This window comes from Sardina pilchardus, chromosome 8 (assembly GCF_963854185.1).
Source record: "Sardina pilchardus chromosome 8, fSarPil1.1, whole genome shotgun sequence".
Lineage (NCBI taxonomy): Eukaryota > Metazoa > Chordata > Actinopteri > Clupeiformes > Clupeidae > Sardina > Sardina pilchardus.
Window position 1 is genome coordinate 15,568,043 of NC_085001.1, and position 12,500 is coordinate 15,580,542.

At 48.9% G+C, this 12,500-nt stretch overlaps 1 protein-coding gene across 2 annotated transcripts in view; it reads left to right on the forward strand.

Annotated features, from left to right (window-relative positions):
• Positions 1–12,500, forward strand: part of pdlim5a (PDZ and LIM domain 5a) — a 72,398-nt gene that overhangs the window by 31,877 nt on the left and 28,021 nt on the right. For both annotated transcript variants that reach the window (XM_062542948.1, XM_062542949.1), the window contains exons 4-8: positions 2,756–2,792; positions 8,823–8,839; positions 10,940–10,960; positions 11,087–11,104; positions 11,768–11,940. In XM_062542948.1, coding sequence (XP_062398932.1) covers positions 2,756–2,792; positions 8,823–8,839; positions 10,940–10,960; positions 11,087–11,104; positions 11,768–11,940 — 266 coding nt within the window. The remainder of the gene's footprint in view (positions 1–2,755; positions 2,793–8,822; positions 8,840–10,939; positions 10,961–11,086; positions 11,105–11,767; positions 11,941–12,500) is intronic.

A 12,500-nucleotide genomic window follows, 5' to 3' on the forward strand; every position in this document is an offset into this window, starting at 1 on the left:
CATAGCTGCTGTTAGCATCAATCAAGGCGGAATGTTCCTACCACCAGCTGTGTGAGTGAGTGAGTGAGTGGTTGCTGTTGGACACTATACCGTGGTTATACAAGAAGGGGAAAAAAAGTTTGTGTTTTGTGTGTGTCAGGTGTTTAGCGTCTTTCATCCAGTGCTGTTGCATATTATTGTCAAATACGAGGTGGAATGTGTTTCTGTTTCCTGATTTTTCTGTTTGTGTAAGTGTGTGTGTGTGTGTGTGTGTGTGTGTGTGTGTGTGCGTGTGTGTATGTCTGTGTTACATGCAAGCCACTGTCCTGTAGTCAGCCACAGCCACTTGCTATTAAGCCTCATATACTTCCAGTAAACAAAATCTGGGTGCAGCCTTTAATTGCACAGTGTATAGCGGTCTGTCAGGCCCAGAACAGGGAATCAAAGGCCTGCATTATGCTGGCAAGCCTAGATGTTTGTGTGAGTTGCGCCAGTCTGGGTCTGTTTTTGAATGTGGGAATTATGCCTTTATAGCCTTGTATGAGGAAGGTGTAAAAACGCAGAAAAAAAAAAAATCTGTAAAATACTTTTTTACGGGCAGCTCTCTCTGAAAGGCCATTCTGTGCTCTGTGTTGTTTCTCCATCAGAACGCGCCGCTCACAGATGCGCTCGAGCCTGGCCAGTCTCTCCCCCACGCCGCACGTTATGCGTGGATGTGTGTATGTATGCACAATGCAGGACATTCTCTGGCAGCGCTGGGGCTACACCTCAGAAACGCCCGCGTCTGTCAATCATGTGGCTGAGGGCCGCCTTCACCACCAGGCTGCTTCTCTTTCCTCTAACTCTACATAACCCCCCCCCCCACACACACACACACACACCTTCTCCCCCTCCCCCAGCGCGTTCCCGTAGTGCCATGGCCGGTGAGGTCATCGGTGGTGGGAAAGCGGATCCAGCCCCCCCCCATTCCCATCCCGGTCCCCCCATCCGAGGGGGTTATTGATTCAGCGTGTTATGATCCGTGGAAGCTGAGAGCGTGTCGCGGCGCGGCTCCGGAGTCATTACTCAGCTTTCCCGACGCACGTCTCCCACCTCAAACGCTCCACAACACCCCCCCCCCCACACCTTTCCCCTCCCCCCCTCCAACCCTCCTCTCCTCCCTTTTACCTCTAGCTCGCTGTCTCATGATATGCCTAATAAATTCACAGATCACACAGTCAGGTAGGAGATTTATGTGTGGGATAGGGAGTGGGGGTCCATCTGCCAGTGCGATGGCGTGTGTGTGTGTGTGTGTGTGCAAAAGGGTATTGCTTCTGCTTATTTATGCGCTGTGTAACGCTGAATGGAGTGAGTTACGGCTTCCCGCGTCACATGAGCTGCGAGGGCGTCGCCTGGCCTCGCCTGCGCCGTTGTGAGTGTGTGTTTTAGTCGGGGCCGCTATTGACACAAGTGATTGAATCGTTACTGAGCTGTCACACCGGTAGCGCAACGGTTAGAACATCATGTACACACCTTACCAAGGTCACAGGTTCAATTTGCACTTGTGAGAGGAATGCCATAGGTTGGGCAAGTCAATTTGTACAAGGAATGATGGAAATGTCGGTATTATCTTTGGCCTCGGGTCGACATTGATAAATGTGTGTTAAATGTAGACCCAGATAGCAGAAAGATGACTCAGGATTGGACTTGCTTGGGGGTCCATTCTGTAGACCCCCCCCCCTCTCTGGATCTCTACATGATCCTTGCCCAAGTCAATATGCTATGCCCAGAAACTGAGTGGATTCCTTCTGGAAGGAGCCGGTAGCATAACTTGGCAGAGGCAGAGGTGAAGTGATCGTTCTGGAAGCAGACAGAACGACGAGGAGCGTTCTAGAAGGAGGCTTAGTCTCCGAGGAATCTCCGCGTTGACATTCAGAGGGGTCTCACATGGCAGCAAGGACCTCTTCAGGGCACCGGCACCAAGGGTATCAGATAGTAGGGCTTTAACGGGCCTTAAACAACTGGTAATTAATACAGTGTGTGGCCTTAAGTCCGAAGCTCGAGTTTCCTGGAGCAGCAACTCTGAGCGGGTCTGTCTGGGTTGCACAAGAGAGGGCTTTGCTGCGGGTATAGAAAACACATACTGCATGTTTTCACTTTGCATTTTCTACCTGTCAATTTGAAGAAACACAGTTTCTTGGATATCTGGTAGTCTGCAGAACATTACGCTGTGTGTTCTCCTTACCTCAGTGTAGGTCTTGGTACGGGCACTATTGCTTGTAGTTCAATTGCCAGACCCCAGTTTGAAATGACTGTAACCGCCAAGCTTTTTCACCTGCTCCATTAACTCTGGTTTGTTCAACACCTAAATAGCTGGAGAAGGTACAAATGCATATGTCCAAGTCAAACACATTATACACACACACCAACACTCTCTGTGTGTGTGTGTTTAATAGCTTAGCAAACGTTTTGTTAAAGTTATGGCTTCAGCTGGTTCAATCACTACTGTTGCCATGGCGTTGCTAGTAAGACACAGCAAGGTCCTAAATACTTTCACAGCAAGTCCTGAACACTTTCATAGTCATCCTATGGCTTGTGATTGTTTATGTCAATGCATACTTACAGTAGTGCAGCCTACACTAGTGAAACAAAATGGATCCAGATATGGATATCCGTGCATATAGACCCACTATCAATGCATCACACACTATCACAGCCTGTAAGAATCCTGTTATCCCGTCAGAGGAATCAAAATAACCAGAAATGGCACTGACAGACTGCTCCTTTGTTTCCACAGAGCATCCAGTCTCCCCAAACCAGCTGCCGTGACAAAGGTATGAACTCTACTGTTACATTCCCACCTGCAAACGATCAGAAGCCCTTTTGAAATGGTATACAGCGTACCCTATATGTACGCCGTACATTCAGCGCCTGATATGCGTTTCATTAGGCGCAACGTGCCAACGTGCAGGAACTGACAGCTCCCATAGTGGAGTGAAATGTGTTGGTGTGTGTTTGATATTATAAAGTATGAAATGTATACCTGCATGGCCATGAACCCCTTGGAGACAAAGTTGTAAAGTGTGTGAAATGCCTGGAGAGTTGCATGCTGACATAGTTTAGATTTAGATTAACAAGACAGTCATTTCGTTAACCATTTTTTTTTTTTACATTATACATCATTTGATCACCTGAATGATTCATGTCGGACTGTTGAGCTAGACCAGACCACTGATGCCTCCTCCAAACTAATTAGCAGCATTTGTAAATGCATTGTTTATTTTGGCCCGTGATAAAGAGCTTCAAAGTCCAATTTTATTTGGTCCCAAAAAGTCATTTGCAGCAGGATGTTATCCAGAGCTGGCTTGTGTCTGCTCTGTGCAATGTCAAGTGGAGGGAATGGATTTAGTGCTTCACTACAGCACAGAGACGTTGGAAGCATCAGTGTTGCATGTGTGTGTGTGCCCTGTGTGTGTTGGTGTGCCATTCTCCTTGCATGTTGTCCTCCTCACCTCTAGGAGGAGCCATCCGAGATCCTCAAGCCCGTGCCCATAAACCACCCGCCCCACCCCACCGACCCCTCCAGCTCAGGCGCGGCCGCCCCGGCCTTCACCAAAAGCTCCAGGCTCTTTGGCGGCGGCCTGGTGGGTGGCGGCGAGTCGGCTAAACCCCCGGTCTGGGCGCCGCCCGTGGCCTCCATCCCCTCCGCCTCGTCTGCCTTCACCCCTGCCACCTGCGCCCACCCTCCCCCGCCACACTCCCTCCCGCACACCACCACCCCGGCCCCCGTCGGTGCCAGGCCCAGCTCCGGCCGTGCCCCCGTGCCCGCTCCCCCGCCGCCCCCTCAGGCCAAAGCGGAGCCCCCCCTGTCCCCCTCCGTCCCCCACTCGTCGGTCTACAACACGCCCATCCACCTCTACTCGGACGACAACGCCTGCGAGGTGGCCATGGGCCAGAGACGGGCGCTGCTGGACGGTCAAGGGGAGCCCCCCCTGCCGCTCAATGGGTAAGTCGTCTCCCCCCCACCTCCCCCTCCCCTCCCATGAACTCACCCCACCACCACCACCACCACCACCCATACTCACACTCACAATCACACTGACTCCACTTTAAAGGAACACGCCACCGTTTTTTCATATTAAACTACGTTGACGAGTTGTTGCATACCTCTCGCGTTTCAGTGCGTGCACTCAATGGCTTTGGCGTGCGACGCTACTCTGATAGCACTTAGCTAGCCCAGTAGGATCCAAACATAGATGAAGTCAGAAACGACCAAACACCTCCATGTTTTCCTTATTGAAATACAGTTACACGAGTAGTTACACGACCGAGTATGGTGAGACAAAATAAAACGTGGGACTTTTCTAAGCGGGTAAGAAGGATAACTATAATGTGTGGCGGCACTCATCTAAGTTAAGGGAATAACGTAGTTTAATATGAAAAAACGGTGGAGTGTTCCTTTAACTCATAATTCCACAGCTCATAGCCCATTGTGTCTCTCTGTCACGGAGGAGAGAGGCCCTAGCTGGTTGGCTGGTGCTCTGGTGTGGTCTCTCCTATGCAGGAGGTTGCATGGGAGTTTCGGACGCTGGAAGCAACGTTTCGTCACTGTGTTGGAATCCGGTTCTACAACAAGGGGGAGGGAGGGGGTTGCATAGTGCACACAGAAACATGCATGTACAGTATACAGTACACACACACACACACACACACATACACACACACACAAACAAAGACTGTTATTTACTGTAGCTCCTACTCAAGTTTTTGCTGTACATTCACTGTTCCAGAAACAAGGGAGCTCACAGGCCGACGCAATCAATGACACCATTGAGCGCTCCTTCCCCTGACATTGGTTTGTTTTGAAAAGACAAAAAAGTCCAGGGTGCTCAGAAAGTCCAGTCAGATATTTGCAGGTGCTCTTTGGGGTCAGGAATTGAAAACGGAAAATATAAAAAAAATCAAAAATCAAAAATATAAAAACAAAGCCTTTATTTAACTGGCTAATTCATGATTGAACGTTAAAAACATAGGGAGAAGCAACCCACACATAGCGCCACAAGTGTTTAGTTTGTTTTGCTTTGTGGTATCCCATCCGAAATGCCACTACGATTAACACAGAGTTGTTTTCATGAAATATAGGACATTGGCCTGGGGCCTGTAATGTACATAGCGGCTCTGCTAGCTACCTGTAGCCGCAAGGGAAGTGATGCTTCCAGAGGTACGCCATCGAAAGTGACCTACAGTACATGATGTTCACCCCAACCTACAGTTCCTATGATGTACACCCCAGAGCGCTCGCCAGCATACCTCAACCTCAACAGCTTAGATACTGTAGGGAGAAAATGAAAACAGTTTGCTCTGAGACGGAGTATCAGCCATCTCATTACCCAACCTCTCTCTCGTGGGCCTCGTGTCAGTCCAGCAGACAGTTTACTTAAAACTCACGCACGTCAGTAGAGAGACAAATCGTTAGTGTGTTGTGGTGTGGTGCTAGTGCTTTTGGCCGACGTGCGCGGCTTATTTAAACACGAAAGAGCACAGGGGAGCAGCTCCACACTGGATGTGTCACAATGATGGAAATGAGTTTTTCCCGCGGAGGAATATATATATATTAAAAAAACAACAACAACGAAGTCTCGGAGAGAGCGCGAGAGAGAGGGAGAGGAGAGTTACGGCTTATTTTACGACCTCGCTGTACTCCGACGCGCTGAGAATTAGAGGGCCTCTTTAGCGGGGCGCGCGCGCTCTCACACTTGTGTTTGTTTTCGGGCCGAGTGCCTCTGCGCCCTAATGACACACGTCGGTATCGTCTTGCGCAAAGGAACATGATTAATGGCGCGCGGCGCCGCATAGCGCACATGCCATCGGTGCTCGGGTGACGGGACGCAGGGCCGTATCTTTCTCACACCGCCGTGGGCTCTGATAACCTGGATGTACGATCTATCATGTGTACACACACACACACACACACATAACACACACACACACACACACACACACACACACACACACACACACACACATGCACTTTCACTCTATCCCTACATCTCATGTTTCTGTGTATGTGGACGTGCATATTATGTGTGTGTGTGTGTGTGTGTGTGTAGGGATGTGTCTGGGGGTTTCTAGTGTGTGTGTGTGTGCATACGTGTATGTGTGTGTGTGGTGATGGGTATGGGGTTTTCTAAGTGTGTGTGTGTGTGTGTGTGCGCATTCGTGTGTGTTTATCAGTTGGAGAGGTGGCTGTAGTGAAATCCAGCACGCGAGGAGGAGTGTTTGACGTGCGTGTTTATATTTAGAGTGCCCGGGGCTTTGCTGGTATGTTGCAGTCCAATCGGGGCGGCTTTTCATGCTGACCCCCCCAACCACACACACATACACACACACAAACACACACACACACACTTATACTGTGAAGCCTCTCCTAAAGTTACCATTGGGGCCATCCATCCAAATCTATGCCCAAATTTCAGATGCCCCTCTCGTGATTGTGTTCACTCCTCTTCCCCCTGTCTCTCTGTTCCATTCTTTCCTTCCCTCTCTCTGTCTGTTTTGGTAAATGGTGTGGCTGTGCTCCCCTTTCTAACAGTCACCACCACCTGGTGATATACAGCCACTGGCATTTCACACCTTTGCCTTTCCTGGCAAGCCACAGTGGAGTTGGACAAAGACATCCCTGGATCCAGTTGCTGAGCCCTTGAAATGTCCTGGCTAAGCTCGAAGCTCTGAGGGTGTTGTTCTCTCTCTCTCTCTCTCTGTCTCCCTCATTCTCTTTCTCTTTCTCTCTCTCTTTCTCTCTCCCCTTGGTGTGTAGAGACGTGCGCCATGTTTTTCTAGAGCGGCTCTGGCTCAAATTAAGGCTCGGTGAATTTGTGCAAATTTGTGGCCCCGTCGCTGTTTGTGTTTAAGGGCTTTATAAATAAGTCGGGATGGAAATCGATTTGCGGGCACGCCGCGCTCACAGCGAGCTGGGCACGGTCAGAGACCACAGCCTTTACTTGTGGGTGCCACTCTCCTCACGAAGCGAAGGGTACGCGTCAGGTTGGAGTCATCTGGCAGTAATAGCTCCAAACGCCTGAGTCCCCATCCATCCCCCCCCCCCCCCAAACACACACATACACACACACACACACACACACACACACACACACACACCCTCCCTTTTTTTGTGTGTGAGGAGGAATCTTCGTGGCCTTTGACTGTTAGTGGGCCTTAATGTCGTGCAGCTGTTGAACTTAAGTGGTCGACTGTAAAAAATGTAATATACACTCTTCATTGGGACACGAGAACGACTCTGCGGGGACATGCCACACTGTCAGGCCATCTTTAATAACTTCTAAAGTGCTGTGGTCAGGCACCCGGTCAAATCGCAACGGCGGCCAAGGGTGGGAGATACGGTTAGGGCCCTGAGGTGAGTTTGATCTGACAATCGGGTCAGGTAGAACGCGGATAAAACGCTTGAGTTGCGCTTCGCACTCGCTACCGGGGAACGACACCGGAGCCGGCCCAGGCATCCGTCTGTCTCCATGACAGCGCGGCGGTTTTCCTCTTCCCACTACTTTGGGGGACTGGGAAGAGGTGCACCCTGGTCTGAATTAACTCGGCAGACGGAGGAGCCTAATTGGAAACAAATGATGCTCACTCACTTTGTATGCCCCCCCCTCTCTCTCTCTCTTGCGCTTTGATTTGCAGATGTGATGGAAATAGGGGTACCTCTTGCTCTCTTATCAAAAGACCCCCCCCCCCCCCCCCGTCTCCCTCTTTCTTGGGAAATGTATTCTCACGATTCCAGAAAAAAAGGGGATCTGCCAGATGACCTCTGTTCTCCGCTCCCCCCTGCTCTCCTCGGGGAGGGGAAACGCCGTTGGCCTTTTGACCATAATGAGATGCTGGCCGCTCCTGCGTTTCCTTATAATTCATTGGACGTGTCGTCCACCTAGGCTCTGGGGGGAGCGAGACTCGTCTCGTTCGGCGAACCTCCTCCCAACTCCGCCCGCGTTTTTTGACCCCCCCACCCCCAGGGATCCCCCCCCCCCAGCTACAGTGGCATGGAGCATGTGTGGAGAGCAGCACACATTTCATGTGTCGCCCCCCTGCTGCTTTTACCAGAAGGCCACCTACGGGGGACCTGGGTCTGACCCCTGAACCCCGCGTACACGGCCGCGCTCTCCATAAACTGTGCGTGGCTCTCCGGGGCGAGCCGAGCGCATGAGGAAAACTACTTCCACCGTCACACGGACCGATTGAGATCCCTCATTTGAGTTGACAACACACACAGCGTGACACAGCCATACACCCACGCACAGACACGGACTCTCTCTCTGTCTTTCTCACACACACACACACACACACAGCATACCACATGCACACCCATGCACATACTGTGCACGGACTCTCTTTCTGTCTCTCACACACACACACACACACACACACTCTCTCTCTCTCTCTCTTTCGTTCTTCACCTCTTTCTTCATCTCTTCATCTCTCCTTCTCTCTCTCTCTTCATCTCTCCATCTCTCCCTCTCTGCTCTGTCTCTCCACCCTTGCTTTTGATGCATGCTCATGTTAAAGATGCAGATCAGATGTGCCCTCATACTGTAGCTGGAACATCAGGTACGGTCTCGCTGCATGTGCATGTGCCCTTTGCATGTGTGTGTGTGTGTGTGTGTGTGCTTGTGTGTGTTTGTGTGTGTCTGTGTTGGTTTCAGTCTCCAAGGGGCTTTTTGTGGTGACACTGAGATGACAGCCCGCTGTCATGACACGCTGTCATCTTCCTCACTGTCACTTTGCAACATCTGTCTCTGCACATCTGTCTCTGAACTTCGTCTCTTTCTTTCCCCTTTCTGCTCCCGATCCCATAGGAGACTACAGTGACAAAGTTAGTATCGAGGGCATGCAAATGTCTGTTGTTCTGTGACGTCAGTGTTGTGTGTTGTGGTGTGTGTTCTGCGTGTTGTGAAATGGACAGTACAGGCCTGCATGTGTGTCAGTGGTGAGAAGCGTATTGGTCGGTCAGTGCCCAGAGAGGGTCAGTGCCCAGAGAGGGTCAGTGATGGGGGGGGGGGGGGGGGGAGGTGGCTGCAGACCTGTAAGAGAGTCATGTTGCGCTGAGGAGCCCTGTCTGAGCCATTTAGCCCCTCATACAGTAGCGTGCCGTCAGTATATTAGGATTTAGCCTCTCAAAGGAGCTCTAATGCACAATCATGCACACACACACACACACACACACACGCACACACACACACACACACACACACATACACACACACACACATACATACGCACACACACACACACACACACACACACACACACACACACACACACACACACACACACACATACATACATACGCACAGACACACACACACACACACACACACAAACACACACATACATACGCACACTCACACTCACACACACGAGGGTCAAATCAACTTGGCTAATGTATTGACAGCTAATCAGCATATCTCCTGTCGCCGCCTGACAGAGAGTGTGTGGCACTGGGCGCATGCACATGCCTGGTGAGTGGGGGGTTCTTTTGGAATGTGCACAACGCCAACTTCCTCCTTCCTGCGTTTCACGTCCCAGTCGAGAGGACGCAGACTCAGGAGTCACATGCAGGGAATGTATGCATGTACTGTATACTCCACTGCAGGCTGTCACATTACGGGGAAGTTTATATAACACACACACACACACACACAAACAAATGCACACACAAACACGCACACACTCTCTCACACACACACACACACACACACACACACAAACAAACAAATACACACACACACACACACACACACACACACACACACACACACAAATACACACACACACACACACACACACACACACACACACACACACACACACACACACACACACACACACACACACACACACACACACAGTCTTATTGCTGTTCATTTGTTGCTTTAGGGAGTGGAGGTGGCCACAAGAAGGCCACAGGATGCAACAGTATGCATGTACTGTACTGTACTGTAGTATACTCCAGGCTGACCCATTATGGCCGTGGGAAATGGAATGAGAGGAGAAGGGCAGGTTGCTCAATGGCTGCCTTCTCTGTGGCAATTCAAATCTCTGTTTATCTCACTATATTTATTTTGATTCACAAAAAACGCAAATGTTTGGCCAGAGATAGGAAGGCCAACTGCAATTTAGTTGTGAGGATTTACAATGGTATGAAAAGAGAGTTGGATTGTAGAGTGCATATGGTTATCATTTGTTTTCCACATGCTGAGAGTTGATTAGTTCAGTTCTCTCAAGTACTGAAGCTTAAGTGATATAGTCCTGAATAATATGTAAATGTACAAAAGTGTTATAGGGTGTTAAAAATCCCTCTGTGCAAGTATCTGTGCTTTTGGCAGTTGTGTCTGTTGTTTACCAAGAGCTGCCTGTATGCATAACCTTGCAACCTTTTGGATAATGTGAGGCAGAAATCTGAGAGGCTGATTCAACAAGATTGAGCTGTGGCTTGGTGCTAGAGTTGATATACAATAGGTGCAACACTTATAGGGATACACGTCAGCAGGGATGAAGAGAGCAGCAGCTGCTCTCTGTAGTGGCTCGATGGCTAATCAGAGACTTACTTACAGTACAGTAAGAGAGCAAACAGCGCCCTCATGTGGCCAGAGAAGTAAATGCTAAAGTTGTTTGTTATAGAAAATAATATGTCATTTCAGATGGTGGCATCTGGTAAATAGTGATATTTGTATTATTTAGTAGTATTTGTCTTGAGCTGGAAATGTTACCTTGGTTGCGTGTTACCTTGGTTACAAACAACTTAATACATAATGATGATTTCGTTATAGACTAAACATGTTGGTGGATTGTACTAATAGTGTTTTATACAGTGTGTAGTTCAGTGTTATATTTTCCTGAAGTCTAAACACATTTTATTCCAATTCTTTTGTGTGTGCTTGTGTCTTTTTCTTCTCATAAAACAATCCATTAGTGGACCCCAGAGTATCTTAAAGTAAGTAAATTTCCCTAGCAGATTTGTGAGCATCTATCAGTCTGATATTTATTTTCCCTTAGTGTGTTATGGTCGTTATGACCCTTATACTCATTTGTCCAATTTGCTGTCATTTTTGCCCTCTAGAAAAGGCCCCTCCACAAGGTAAACAGGGAAAATATAAATATGCTGAAATGTAGCAGAACTTTTTTATTTTGCTAATTGTGTGTGTTAGTGGCAGTGTATTCACCACTCTCATTTACACTCACACCATACTAAGTGTGTTTGTGTTTTACTGATGGTGTTTTCCCTTAAAGAACAACAAAATACAGTAACTGCTGCTTTGATATGACTAAGAACGATCCTAATGTCTAACTCGAACCCTCTACTTTTGTGGAGGCAGTTCCACAGTTGTGTGGTTGTGATGAGTGACAACACACAGCAGATGTAGAATGGAAACCATTTTCTTTTTCATAACAGTAGCTACAGCAACCAACACATACGTTTCCTCCTGCATCACAGTGCTGTGTATTCCAATCATTTGTATCAAATGTCAAGTTTCTCTTAAAGGTTTTTTGTTTGCCGTTATGTTTAACACAAATCTAATTTAATAACTTAATATGTTTGGTGTTCATCATGGAGCATACACAAAATAATCCGCCCATTTCAAGTTAATCTGTTTTTGTTTTGCATGAGTGAATCAAACTACATAATGCCCTCGATGTTATTTTTGATAATGGATGGCCTGTGAATGATGCGTGTGTGTCTCTCGTAATGTCTGGCTGCCTGTGGTCTGACGTTTGTCTTTGTGTGCTGCTGCGTGCGCAGAATCCCCAGAAGGCCGATCATCGAGACGGATATCGGATTCTACCACGTCCCCACTCACAGCGACGCCAGCAGGAAACGCATCATGGAGGACACTGAGGACTGGCGTCCGCGCACGGGCACCTCGCAGTCCCGCTCCTTCCGCATCCTCGCCCAGATCACTGGCACGGAGAACGGTGAGAACCCTTCACACACACACACACACACACACACACACACACACACACACACACACACACACACACACAAACACATCTGTCTCCGGGGTGAGATCCCCACCGTCCACAGCCCAGGAAAGGGTCTGTCCCTTCCCCTGTACTGCATGCTATGATACAGGCCCAGGCTTTTAGGAGACATGAGACTTCCAAATCTCTAGGAATCTGCATGAGATTTAGGAAATTCATTGGAAATATGCATGGAGTTGTTGGGCTGGTGAACCCTGCCTGACCTGCCGGCGAATTTGGATTTCCCCCGGCAGCTCTGGCAGGAAACCTGCACATCTATCTCTCCCCTGCTTCCTGTCCACAACCTTTGGGTCCAATCACAAACTAGCTTATCCAAAAGACGCACTGGATCATTGGTCTGATTGGTTAAAGAACTATCCAAGCGTACGGAGTCATTTGAACGATGCCCATCGATCACCCCTCTTGTGCAGTAGAAATAAAGCGCAGACTCCCCATGCTAATGTTTAATCTTGAAAGATTGAGTTTAGTACAGTATGGTGATAGCCAGACTA